This window comes from Mugil cephalus, chromosome 13, assembly GCF_022458985.1.
Source record: "Mugil cephalus isolate CIBA_MC_2020 chromosome 13, CIBA_Mcephalus_1.1, whole genome shotgun sequence".
Lineage (NCBI taxonomy): Eukaryota > Metazoa > Chordata > Actinopteri > Mugiliformes > Mugilidae > Mugil > Mugil cephalus.
Genome location: NC_061782.1, coordinates 26,239,496 through 26,253,524, shown reverse-complemented (window position 1 = coordinate 26,253,524; position 14,029 = coordinate 26,239,496). Strand labels below are relative to the sequence as shown.

General features: G+C 40.8%; 1 protein-coding gene across 3 annotated transcripts in view; it reads left to right on the top strand.

Annotated features, from left to right (window-relative positions):
* Positions 1 to 3,436: 3,436 nt before the first annotated feature.
* The window catches only part of nvl (nuclear VCP like), a 62,388-nt gene continuing 51,795 nt past the window's right edge, over positions 3,437 to 14,029 (top strand). For 2 of the 3 annotated variants that reach the window (XM_047603262.1, XM_047603259.1), the window contains exons 1-4: positions 3,437 to 3,544; positions 6,822 to 6,895; positions 8,190 to 8,260; positions 9,303 to 9,355. In XM_047603262.1, coding sequence (XP_047459218.1) covers positions 6,839 to 6,895; positions 8,190 to 8,260; positions 9,303 to 9,355 — 181 coding nt within the window. In that variant the 5' untranslated portion in view covers positions 3,437 to 3,544; positions 6,822 to 6,838. Of the gene's footprint in view, positions 3,545 to 6,821; positions 6,896 to 8,189; positions 8,261 to 9,302; positions 9,356 to 14,029 lie in introns of those variants that run through there. The other variant, XM_047603261.1, reaches the window with a different exon arrangement.

Genomic DNA, 14,029 nt, shown 5'->3' with positions numbered 1-14,029 from the left:
CGCATGATCTCCGATGTTGAAGCAGGTGTTTGGTCCTTGGCCATTAGCTTCAACTAGTGTTGATCAGGAGAGTGAATGTGGGGCCACTCCACCGTTATCCTGCATTGCTGAGACTTGCTTGTCCTCACTGTCAAAATACCGGGAGAGCTCCTCTGAATGTAAAAATGACTCCACTCAGTTAGAGTAATTGCTGGCTACTAAAGGCAGCCAGATGTATAGCCCAATGTATAGCCCAATCTGGGTGCCCCTTCTTTCAGATGAATGTCAAGATTGCAGTGTGCGTGCATGCAGTGGCTTGAGGCTCAAGGTTTTTAGTGTTTATTTTTGTTTGTATTTTTACCCACATTCTTACTTGAAGCCTTAATCCAGTACAGTAGGGCTGAACTGTGGGAATTGGGGAAGAACCATGGACACTATGCACTCCCAAAGCTGGACTTTATTCCACCCAAACTGCAGTGGACAGAGGCTCTCATGATCCCCCCACTGTGGACTAGGAGACGGAGGAGACAACATAAACAAAAGCGGGGCAAGCGGAGCAGGGTGCAGGCCAGGCTGCATGCTAACCCACACCGGCTGGCTCTGCCCAGTCTCCTCCTCACCAACGCCAGGTCACTCACTAACAAACTGGATGAGATTCGTCTGAAGATCGTCTCATGGAAGTCGGAACAGCTGTGTGGCCATATTAACGAGACCTGTCTGGATAACAACATTCCTGATGCAGGGGTGGAGCTAATGGGGCGCTCTCTGTTTCGGGCCGATAGGACTGCAGCTTAAGGCAAGACCGTCGTCCACGAACTGAAGGGTTAGCGGTCCAATCTTCTGAGTGTGCTATATGCTGAAGTGTCCTTGAGCAATACACTGAACCCCCAGTTACTCCCAGTGCAACTGGCACTGGTGTGTGAATGTGTGTGTGCTTGTGTGAGCGAACAGGTGGATGTGTCTCTAACTGTAAAAGCGCTTTGAGTACCTTTGAGTAGGTAGAAAAGTGCTATATAAGAGCAAGACCATTGGCTGTGATAAATATCCCTCTTTTGAGCACCACTGCATTGTTTTCAACAGTCCACCTATTTTCTGCATGTGTGTTTACAGGCCTCCCAAACATTGCCCTTCTTTTATCTCAGATTTCTCAGAAATTCTTTCCATTATCCACATCAAATTCTATCAGATTATTATTTTAGGTGTTTTTAATTTGCATGTTGACAATGAATCAGACTCCCTTGCAGCTGATTGTTTAAATGTTCTTAACTGTATGAATTTTACTCAACATATTACTCAACCCCCCCATATCAAAGGTAATACAGTGGACCTCGTTATCATCTCCAGCCTGTCAGCATACATCTCCTATTTTAGATTTAGCTATTTCTGATCATTTTTGTGTCTTTTTTAGTGTTGATAGTTTTAAACATGATGATGATATTCCAGAGGGAACTGTGAGGAGTTGCCATCTTACTACTAGGTGACTGCTAATTTTATTGATATTTTAAGTGACATTTCTGCAGACATTTTACCACCGTCTTGTGATTTTATTGTAGACAGTTTTAATAAGAAATTAAAAACAGCACTCAACAAAGTAGCTCCATTCAAAACAAAACAAAACAAAACAAAACAAAACAAAACAAAAACTCACCTGCAAACCAACACCTCCATGGATAAATGAAGAAAATAAAACAATTAAAAATAAAGTGTCAAATGGAGAGTGGAAATGGAGAAAGAACAGATTACAAATAAACCTCCACATTTTAAAATCTGAGCAAAAAATAAATAAAATAAGGCAAAAAAAGGACGCAAGACAGGAACACTTTTCAAACATCATCAGTGAAAACCATTATAACCCCAGAACACTTTTTTCTGTCATCGACAGACTAATCAACCTGTTTTTTTATCATGTCTTCCAGGATGTCAACAGTCTCCAAATGTGAGGAGTTTGCAGCTCACTTCAGCAGTAAAATAAAATCTATTAGGCCAGCTTTTAGTCAATCTCAATCTCGTTTTATTATAGCTGAATCTATGTTTTTATTCAATTCAATTCAGTTTTATTTATATAGCGCCAATAAGAATACAAATTGTCTCAAGACACTTCACAAAAACCAGCCTGCAACCTCCAGAGCAAGCCTGAGGGCGATGGTGGCAGGAAAAACTCTGTTTTAACAGGAAGAAACCTTGAGCAGAACCTAGCTCATATGGAGGGGACCCATCTGCCGAAGGCCAGCCAGGTAGAAACAGAGAAGATAGAGAGAAAAAAAGTTATCTCTCAGTTAAAACCAGCAACCTGCCTTTTAGATCCAATTCCTGCAGCATTTTTTTTTTTTTTTTTTTTTTAAATCCGTTTGTAATTTTTTTAGCTGAGGATGTTTTGAATATTTTAAATTATTCACTTCAGACAGGAGTTTTCCCAAGAGCATTTAAGATAGCCTTGGTGTGGTCTCTTCTGAAGAGGAATAATTTAGACACCGCAATGCTGAACAATTACAGCTCAGTATCCAATCTGCCATTTTTAAGTAAAAGTTTAGAGAAAGTGGTTTTTAACCAGTTGAATGATTTTATGAAAACTCCCAGTTTGTACGAAACTTTTCAATTTGATCAAGGTTTTAAATGATATTCAGATGAACATGGACAAGGGGAAACTCTCTGTCCTGGTCCTACTGGATTTGAGTGCATCAGTCCTGAGGCTCAAAGAGAAAAACTTTTACCAAAATTACAGACAATGTCTATGTTTCTGCATAAAAAACTTGGGCGTTATTGTTGACTCTGAGCTTGGTTTTATCCCTCACATTAAAAACGCAGTGAAAACTGCATTTCACCCCCTTGAAGAACGTTGCCAGAGTCCTGTTTCTCTCTCGAACAACCACAGAGACACTGATGCGTGCTTTTATTTCCAGTCGTATTGACTATTGTAACACTCTGTCAACGGTTGGGGGCTGTGAACGACTCCTAGTGCACACTCCTTTGGGTGTGTGCATGTGTTTGTGCGTTTGTGTGCGTCTGTGCGCATTTGAGGGTGTGTGTGTGTGTGGGAAGGGGGAGGGTTCTGCGGGCTTTGTTTGTTCTATATGTGAGGCACCTTGGGTTGCAATTTGTTTGTATGAAAGGTGCAATATAGATAAAGTTGATTTGATATGATTTGATTTTTCAGGATAAAACTTGTTGTCATCGTATTTTTTAGGTTTTGTGCAAAATTAAAAATTATAAATTAAAACTTTATCGAGCTTTATCTCTTCCAGACATATTGTGAAAAATAAATTAAACTCGTGCTGTCTAACCACGAACCGATCTAGCAGCCGAATGGACCCGAACAAACAGGCAGAACATACATGCCGAACATATAGTTGCCGTCATCTAGAAGCCGAACATAGATATATATACAGTCAATGATATGAACATGGAAGCCGAATGGAGCCGAACATCATAGATATGTACAGTGACATCATCAGGAAGCGCCGGATATTCGGGGCGAACAGATCTGGTACCTACACCGGGTACAGTCCGCATGCCTGCACCGGATAGTCTGTTTACAGTTTCTGGTCATTTTTACGGCTTTGTCGAGGTAGGTCACCATGTAGCATATGGAGCTACGTCACATAGAGTTAAGGATGTGTGTTTGTTTTTAGTGCCATGGTCTGTAATACCGAACCGTAAGCTGATACCTTAAACTCGAGGGTACCTACATGAGGGGCCTTGGACACGAATCTTAAATCCGGACGTTACTGAAAACAAGACAAACACGACATAATTTGAAGGCAGCTACAATTATGTACGCATTAGCCTACTTCTGGACTTATTAATTATTTTGAAATATTTGTCTAAGTCGATGTTGCATTGACCAGCTGGTTTAGATCATGTCATTGACAGGCGGAATGCAGGACCGGGTCTACTCTTTACCTGGAAGGGGTCCCATATGGACCGGACAAACAGCCAAAACAGAAGGTTACGATTTAAAAGAAGGCGCTTCTGTTTCAACCTGCGCAGCTTTCTGCAGTCAGATGAGGAAAGTCGCTATCAGTTGCAAGCAAGTTAACCCACGTGATAACACTCAGTGCGTTTACATGCACGTGAAAAAAAAACAACGAATTATTGCCTTAATCGGACTATAACAGGAGAACTTAAGTGTATGTAAACACGTTACTCTGATTGGAATCGTGAGTTTTCATCGGATAATGCGTGTACGCATGCTCCACCACCGATGCGCTGGTGTGTGACCCCGGAACAAAAACGTCCAAGAAAGCCGGGCGTAGAAGAAGAAGAAGCGAAACGGAGCCGTCTGAGGGATAGCGCGGATCTTACCTTTATCAGAAGTAGCGCGAACATTACGTATAAGATTAAAAAATGTACTATTATCCGTCTGGTTGTTGTTTGAAATATCGGTCTACCGCATGGACGACTCCTGTTTATTATATCACGTAATAGGTCACCTGGAAATCGGACCGTATTAACATGGTATTAACCCGCTGAAAAGACACGTATTGACACTTAGTTTGGAAGAGGAGAACAGTTATTCGATTGTCTTGCGATGCATGTGAACTGAGACAAGGACTGTAGTGAGAAAGTCGAATTTTGAGCACACAGTAGCTCGATTAAGCTCTGCATGTAAACGCACTGACTTAGCCAGTCAGGGCAAGAGGCCAAGCCAAGAGTGACACATGTCAGAGAACAATTGGCCAATTGTTATGATGAGTTGAAATATGTTAGCTGTAAAAATTTTTTTTGCAAAAGTTTTGCCTTATTTTATATTTCTGAAGCAAGTACTTAATTTGATCATTCACATTCTTAACATTTTATTTTTATTTTCTCTTATTTCAAAAAACAAAACGCCTTAATTTAATTTTCATTCATCTTATCTGTTTTTAGAAATTAGAGATCTATTAATATTCTCATGAATCAGTTGCTTGAACCTCCGTGCCAGTGTGTGGTTTCTTTGGTCATGTGATGTATTTATTTATGTATTATAAACCACTTTACTTTTTCCTTTGGTATAGAAACCCTTGTCCAAGTTTACATGTCCTCCTCCTCCACACTAGATGGTGATATATGTCTTTTCAGTGGGTCATTACAGTCCCCCTTCCTGTTGGCATATTACCATTGTTTGTACAGTCATGGAAAATCATTTTTGGACACCCCACACATTTGTGAAATACTGCATTAAGAATCACTCTTAGGTCTTCAAGTGTAATTTCTTTTAGTACAGCCACAGTCAAAATACTAAACAGTCATTAAAAACTTAAAATTTAAGTGTTTCCATAAAAATACATACGAATTTTTGAGTATTGGGTCATTTTGTTACCAGTGATCAACTAATGAAAGCTGTGCTTTTTATTAAAAGGCACATTTTGCTGTTGGCTGTCAAGAAGCCCCCGATTGATGAGAGCTTTAGCTTGCTCCTGCTAATGTGAGGGTACACAGAAGGCCAGGTGAAGCATTATCTTTAGCATATACTGTCAAAAATGGTAGAGGCAGTATCATGGTTTGGGGATGCATGAGTGCTGCGGATGTTTCAACAAGATAAAGCTCCTTGCCACACATCCAGGGCCATTGCTCATATTTCGGATGTGTGTAAGTTCACCGCACTTTAGCAAATTCTTTTTAATTAAGCCACAATTGCCAGAGTAAGATCATTTTTGGTCTTGGCTTTTTTTTTCCTTTTTTTTTCTTTTTTGTTTGGAGTAAAGAATGCATTGATTCCACTGTTACCACCGATAAATTAATTAAAAAACTTGAAGTATATGGGATCAGAGGGGTAGTTGTGGACTGGGTTAGCTATTTGTATAATAGAAAAACCATATGGATAGCGGTTCACCATGTTTGGACATTGTCAGTGATGTCCCCTAGGGGTCATTGTTGGGCCCAAAACTCTCTACATTAATGACATGCAATGCTTCAGATGTTTTAAAACCTGTTTTGTTTGCAGATGACACAACTATATTCGGTTTGGGTCATGATTTGAATGAGTTACTTTTATTGGTTTACTCAGAAATTAGTACATTTAAATCACGGTTTAATATAGATAGTAGACTATCATTAAGTCTGATCAAAACAAAAATAATGTTATTTGGGAATGGTAGGAAAAAGATACACAAATAAAGATTCAAATTGATGGGGTGGATAGTGAAAAAGTAGCAGAAATCTAATTTCTTGGAGTAATCATTGGTGAAAATCACCTCAAGAAATGCAGATTTGGCAACCTGCAACAAGTGCTCGAATGTGATATTGTGCAAGGGAGGTAACATCTGACGATGCACAGCATTGGCAGAGAGGAGGGTAATTGATACACTGCTATTTTTTTTTATTATAATTATGACCATTAGTTGTGAATTTTATTTTATATTGGTCAATTTATTTGTTAGATTGTGTGTGTTAGATTTATTTATATATCATTTAAATTAATATTCTGTCACAAAAAGACATAAAAATAAAAAGACAAACTTTTTGAACAAAATTTGTATGTTTTCCATTCTTTAAGCATCAGTTCTGACAAGCACATTGTGTCAGACCTAGGTCCCTTTTAAATATGATTTAAGATCTAGTCACTCAAGTGCATCTTCGATGCATCTGCTTGATCTAGCCACTTGCAATTGGATTACATATGCTGGGTATTAGTTAAAGGTGAATGCTGAATGGCCACCAAGTCTGTGGTTATGACTGGTTGCATTTTATTGCCTATTTTATTGATCTCAAAATGGCATTAATGAACTTATGTTCTCTTTTCTCATGCTATATAGAATTATGTGATAAGAGCAGAGGTGTTGTTTTTTTCCTCTGCACCATTTTGTGCAGTTGCATTTGGTTACATAGAACAAAACTTTTTGTTTGTTACTGTCCTGCTGCAGGCTCAGAAAGCACAAGGATGAATAATCGAAGCGGTGGCTCCCTGGACAGTCGGCTCAGACATAGAGTGGAGCAGGTACAAGTTTCCCTGCATTCTTCTGAGGTCACATGTAGGGTTGGGCATCGTTTTTCCGGTTCTCAATTTCGATTCCTGTTCTAAATGATTCTCGATTCCAATTCTTTGAGGTGTAGGTCAACAGGTCACAAATATTTCACAAGGGAATTTCTTCATTTGAAAAATCCTTTACACAGGCCATTGTTATTTATTCACATTGCCAGTTAACTTGATAGACTACAGTTTAATTTGGTTGCTGTACTGTAACTAGGGTATTCAATTACACGGGAGGGTCCCTAACTGTAACTGTAAACCTGAAACATGCTGAAATAACACTACAAGTTGGCAGCAGTCTAAAAAAACAAAGAGCTGCAGCCCAGGTGGGTGTATATAGCCCGTTTCACATCAAGCGAAAAACCCGGGTCGAACCCGCGACGACCCACGTTTTTCGCTCCATCGGGTCAATGACTCAGCAATCGACCCTGTTTTTTATCGGATTTTTATCGCTTTTTCGCTCTGGCACTGACGTACCTTCCTGTTACATTCTGACTCAAAGGTCTGACAGACTATATCATTGCAGAAGCTTCAGCTCAAAAACAAGTTTTGGTCTACTCCCGTAAAGGCAGAGATTTTTGTTCATTTTTTTCAAACTAATCAAATTTGTTAATGGAAGCGCTCTCACAGCGGGTCGATCTGGCGTTTTCAACCTAGGTCAACTCGCCTTTGGTGCGTATTCACATCGGCAAAAGTCCAGGGTCGAACCTCCAGCTGTGAGAGCTGTTTTTTCCTCCCCCCTACATCATCGCGTACATTGCAGATAAAGTTGCAGTTTGTTGGTGACCTGAAGAATGGACCAGTTGATTATTATACCATGCAGGCGAAGGTGTTTTGTCATGTTTGTTGTGCATCCTCCTTTGGCAGTATATAAGTTTTTCACAGGGGTTGCACTGTGCCAATCCCTCCTTTTTCAAATTAAATTGAAGCCAGACTTTCGGGCTTTGTTCTTTGCAGTCCATGTTCAGAGGAGTGATGTTCTTCTTACTAGCGGAGCACCCCGGGTGGATTAATACAAACCCTAGAAACAAGCTAGTGCGAGCATTAAGGAACCGAAAAAAAGAATTGAAATTCAAACATCTTCGTAACGGTTCCGAAACTGGGCGTTAGGAACGGTGCCCAACCCTTGACTGATATGTTATATCTGATATGTTATATCAGTTTAACTCATAGGTCATTCATATCAATAACATCATGATGGACATATCAATGTCCAAACATGTTGATTATGCTGTATTGTGAATTCTGTTCTTTCTCCCAGTATCTGGGTTCAAGCAGCAGTGAATATGTGGACATTTCAGCCGTGGCTCTCGATCTGCAAAAACAATACAGGCAAGTGATTTTTATTCTCGTTCAAGTAAAGTTGATGACTCTGCTGAAGTTTCTCCTACATTACCTGTTGTAGTCATTAATATACATTGTTTATTCGATTTCAAGATCTCAAACATTAAGTTTCTAATTTTGCATGATGCTCAGTGCCACACATTTTGAACTGCTAGCTACTTTATTGTCCCCATATTCAGTGTGAAGATGAATCAGCATGTTTGAAACATGTTTATCAAAAAATAAATCAGAATAGGCTTTATTGCGATGTTTGTATATACAAGGAATTTACCTTGGTGTTTTGTTGCATGGAAAAAAATAAGATAAAAAAAAATAAAATCGTAAACATATACAATCCAAAAAAGCGTTGAATAAGGTCAGCTGGACTTGTAGAATTTCTTGAAGACTTTTTGCCACTCATCCGAGTAGCTTCTTCAGTTCTGATAAACTAGCCTGGAGGCTCAAAGCGTGCCTCCAGGCTCCCATGGACAAAAGCCTCGTTAGAGCTCTATTCATAGGATAAGTTTGCCTAGATACACAGTTCCCCCCATTCAAGGACAGGTAAGTACCAGCCATTATGGTAATTAGTGACCCCAGTTTCTGGTCAAGCAAGTTTCGGGTTGTTACCCACAGAGTTTATTCCTATTTAAACCTCAATTTCCCACTAGTTTATCAGAACTGAAGAAGCTACTTGGATGAGTTTTACCATGATTACCATGACCTGGATGACTGAGAAACTTCACAGACGTAAACATATACACAATCAGATATACAGAAAAAAAATAAATAATAAATATATATTATATATATATATATATATATATATATATATATATATATATATATTATATATATATTATATATATATATATATCTACAGTGTATGTACAACAAAGGAACAATAAGAGTGGGATGGTCGTGGGTTTAGTGTGTTCATGGAGTGCCCTGGCATGCAAACTCAGGCCTTCATAGAAATATCTCCCAAAGTTTGGCGTATTTATCTGTATATAGGTCACCGAACATGTACTGATCAAGTGATATATTGTTTTAGAAAGGACTATGGCAGAAGAAACAAGACAGCGTTCAGGATTCAAGTAGAGAAAGGTAAGAAGAAAAATTAAGTTCTCTTTATGTAACGCTGGCAATAGTTGAGGCAAATTTCCTTGTTTTTGTTGTTCACTGAAGACATTTGGGTTTAAGATCAAAAGATGAGTATGAGACAGGAGTTCAGAATGTCAGCTTTTATTTCCTAGTAGTGCCTTTAAGGTTGATTGTTCAAACATTAAATACCTCTGCATGACGAGTCTACTTTTTGGCCTGGGTTGAAACCTATAAAGTATGCATTTCTTGTTAAAGAGCATAAACCAACATGTAGACCAGAGAGCTGTCATTGAGTCAATCAGAGCCGGTAGACAAACATTGGGCATAGCAAGCACAACAATTTGGAATGTCCTGAATAAGAAAGAAACTACTGGTGTACTGAGCAACAGATGTCGAACAGGTCGGCCAAGGAAAACAACAGTAGTTGATGACAGAAATATTGCAAGAGCTGTGAGGACATACCCCAAAATGTCAGTAAGTGACATCACCAATGACCTCCACAGTGCAGGGGTGAAGGTATCACAATCCACTGTTCAAAGAAGACTGCAAGAGCAGAAATATAGAGGCCACACCAAAAGATGCAAACCACTCATCAGTAGTAAGAATAGGAAGGCCAGATTGAAATTTGCAAAGAAGTATAGAGATGAGCCACAAAACTTCTGGAACACAATCTTATAGACTGTTGAGACCAAGATTAATTTCTGACCAATCGGTAGTAAGCAGCATTCTACGTCACATTTTCCCCAATTCACCTACTTCGGACCAATTACAGAGGAGGTACTAAAAAGTACCCAGAAAATTATCCCTATGGCCTCGTTCAGCCCACCTTCTAGCAATGGAAATAGCGATTTAAAGTGGACAGTGCGGAGCGGTGTGGAGTTAGGCCGTGTACCGAAATCCAGCTTTAGGCTCAGGCAGCTTGACACTGACATACTATTGACACACACTGCACCCTGCCTTTGGACACCTAATTTTTCTAGGCTTGGTAAGAAAAAGGTTCCAGAGCTCTCCCAAAGTTGAACTCTTCAGGGCTTGGTCCATTTATTGAGGGAGCAGTGTTGGGCACGTTACTTTTTAAAAGTAATTAGTTATAATTCGTAGTTACTTCTCCCAAAAAGTAACTGAATTAGTAACTGAATTTCTCCACTATAAAAGTAACTAGTTACCAGGGAAAGTAACTAGCGCAGAGCACGGAGTAGAATTACATAGACACGTACTTAGGCAGAACTTTTAATACTTATTGTACCTCAGACCCCAACTGGTAGACATATGCTGTTTTCACATCGGCAAATGTCCCGGGTACATTGCAGAAAAAGTTGCAGTTTGTCGACCTGAAGAATGGACCGGTCAAACCCCTGATCCTTCAAAAGGATGCTAATACTAGAATAAATCACTGTGTCCTGCACAGAGCCTGATATCTGCCGCCAGATCCCCCCTTTTCTCAGATGCAAAGCGCTGCAGGAGGTCCGGACCCAGGTTGATCCTTTCATATCGAGCAAAAAAACCCGGGTGGACCTGTCGCTGTCATCAGATACTGTGTCGCTGGACGGCGCCAAAAGCAGCAAGGAAAGCTCCAGACAACACAGTATGAGCACGACCTGTGCATGTGTGTGTGCGCACAGTCTATAGAGAAGAGTATGGGGAGGGGTGTCATTTGAGACTGTATTGGGCCCAAAAAGACCGTGGCTGTGTTTTGTCCCAGTAGCAGAATTTAATGTAGCTGTTATGCAGCAAGAGAGACCCTCAATGTGATCTCCAAAGTCCTTCTCAAAAAGACTCCAGTATGTGACATCAAAACACTCCTGTAGTGCCTCCTCTGATTCTCTAGACTAGTGGTTCTCAACTGGAGCGGGGGGGTAACTTACAGCTTACCGCAACAAGAAGCTGCGCGCGCAGCGTGGCAAGTGTCAACAAAGTAGCCTACTGTTTTGTCCCTGCCACTAAAACGACCAAGCAAGCAGGACAAGCGTCCTGCTTTGACCGACCAGTGATGATCAGTCAGAGCAGTGATCTGATGTAAACATCAGTATTAACTGTAAAAAACGTCATAACCAGAGTGTGCCTCATTAACACACCTGTCTCCTCTCATCCACACAGACATCCTACACACAGACATCCTACACCATACCACTGTTTAACGGAGATCTGACATAAAATAACGGAGGGAATGTGACCTCAAAAAATATAAAACGCCCAGATCTCAGTCCATCACACATCTGAGCAGTGACAGAACTGATCAAACCTTCAGGAAAAAATTCTTACCTTCACTCTGGTGTCCAAAACAGTCAGCATTATCAGTCATCCAGCTCCAACAGTTTAATATTCCACCAATAGTATTCCCCTTTACATTCCATTCCTCGCGTACAGCACGTTTCATCCATTTGCACTGCGTGACCAAAAAAAAGAAAAAAGTTTTATCTGGCTTTAGCTTTCAGTGTCCTGATAGAAGCCGACAGGGGGAGCATCTCTGGACTTGGTACCCAGTCCAGAACACAGGTCTAGATAGGCCGTGACTAACTCACCGTGAAGCGGTCAACGTCGCGGTGGAAGAAGACCAGGAGTAAACAACTGAGTCGGCCGACTAGAAACGGCGCTGAAAGCTTTTTTTTTTCTTCACACAGTGCGAATAGATGAAACACTGACCACGAGGCAAAGGAAACGACCACCTTTGGGGGGCTCAGCTTGCAAAAGGTTGAGAACCCCTGCTCTAGACCATACCCTTTACAATCTTGGTAGTGAGCGACTGTTGTTCCACCATCTGTCTGTAGGTGGTGTCGAGGTGTACTAGGCCAGACCTGGGCATTTTACGGTATGTCAGTTATAAGCACAAATGAACAAGTATTTATACTGTGCATGCGATATGACTGTGTTGCTTTTATTTTGAGCCATGATGTATTATTTACGTCATGGCACTGTTAGTTTGTTAATTCTTCAAAAAGTAAGATTGAAACAGCTTCTTGCCATCTATTAACCCTCAAAAGCCTGAACGGATCGCTGGCATCCGTCAAAGCGGCCGATTTTGAATTTACCGTAAGGCACAGTGGTTTGCGCTATTGACAGTATTCATTGTGACTGGTTAGTTGTGCTTTTGCCTGGAAGACCTTTGTGACATCTCAAGGGTATAACTAACTTTGTTTTTACCAACAAATTCCTCCAAACAAGTCTCTCCTTCTGGGGCTCCGCGATCGTTACTCTCCAACCTGCAGCCGACAGCAGCGGTGCGTCATCATTACCATAATGGCAGCGTTTTTTCTAGAAAGCACAACTTGAATATTGTCCATCGGGTAGTTACGGTAATTTAAATACAGCAAGCTTCTCTTTGTGGGCAGATGGACATTCAGGTCTTAAAGGGTTAAACATTTATTGAGCTTTATTGAGATACAGAAAATAATTCATGTAGCTACATGGTCCCTCCTTGGTCCACTGACGTTTTCCAAAGAGGACAAAGTTTCCAAAACTACAGATCGATTGTGTTTCATTTTCATCTTCAACCTACAGCAAAACTCATAAATTTAAATAAATATTTACAGAATATTCTTATGTTTCTGATTACCAGTAGCAGCTTATCAACATATATAATTTACTGCTTTTTACAATGGGAGAAAATTAATATTGAGCAGAATTACGTTCAAGTTATCATTTGGTTTGGCCCTCCAACACAGTTCAGATTTTTCATGTGGCCCCCTGTAGAAATTAATTGCCCAGCCCTGTACTAGGTGTTACGACCCGACAGGGCAGAAAATGTCTAGGGGAACACAAGGAGGTAACAATTGAGGTAAAAGGAGAAAACGAACCAAAGAAGCCAACCAAGGACCGTCTGCAATCGCAGGGATTTATTTACAATATACAATAAACCAAGAAGAAGCCTGTTCAGACACCACAATGCCGACCAGAAACAAACACGCTGCACACGCTGGCTGCAGGATCACCCCTCTAATGACGCACACAGGTCGGATCTTTATGGGCTACAGCTGGCAATCAGCTAATCAGCTGATTGAGGTGGAGGGGGGGAAGGCGGTACCTGAAACGAAAGAACAAAAAGACAAGGCCACACACACACTGGCCCGTAACACCCCCACCGATAAGAATAAACCCCACCTACAGGCAGAAAATAAGCATTACACTATATATAAATCACAGATCATACACTAATATAACACAGATGTTGACAATTGACTTTGCAAGCAATGACGTTACCCACGTGACAGCATGTCAGCCACCAGATTATCAGCCCCTTTCTTGTGCTTCACCTCGATGTTATAGCGCTGTGCTCGGAGTGCCCAGCGCATCAACCGCTGGTTACTGTTGTACATCTGCATCAGGAAAACAAGGGGGTTGTGATCTGTGTACACTGTAACCGGTACAGACGTGGAGCCCACATAAACTTCGAAGTGCTGCAAAGCAAGGAGCATGGCCAGGGTTTCTTTCTCAATCGTTGAGTAATTCAGCTGATGCTTTTTAAACTTCACTGAGAAGTAGCAGACAGGGTGGCACACATTATCAACACCGTCTTGCAATAACACTGCTCCAGCTCCTATGGCACTAGCATCGACTTCTAGCTTGAAAGGCCTGGAGAAGTTGGGTGCAGCCAACACTGGGGCACTACAGAGGAGGGACTTGACAGCAGTAAAGGCATGGGCACAGTCATCATCCCAAACAAAAGGAATGGATGGGCTA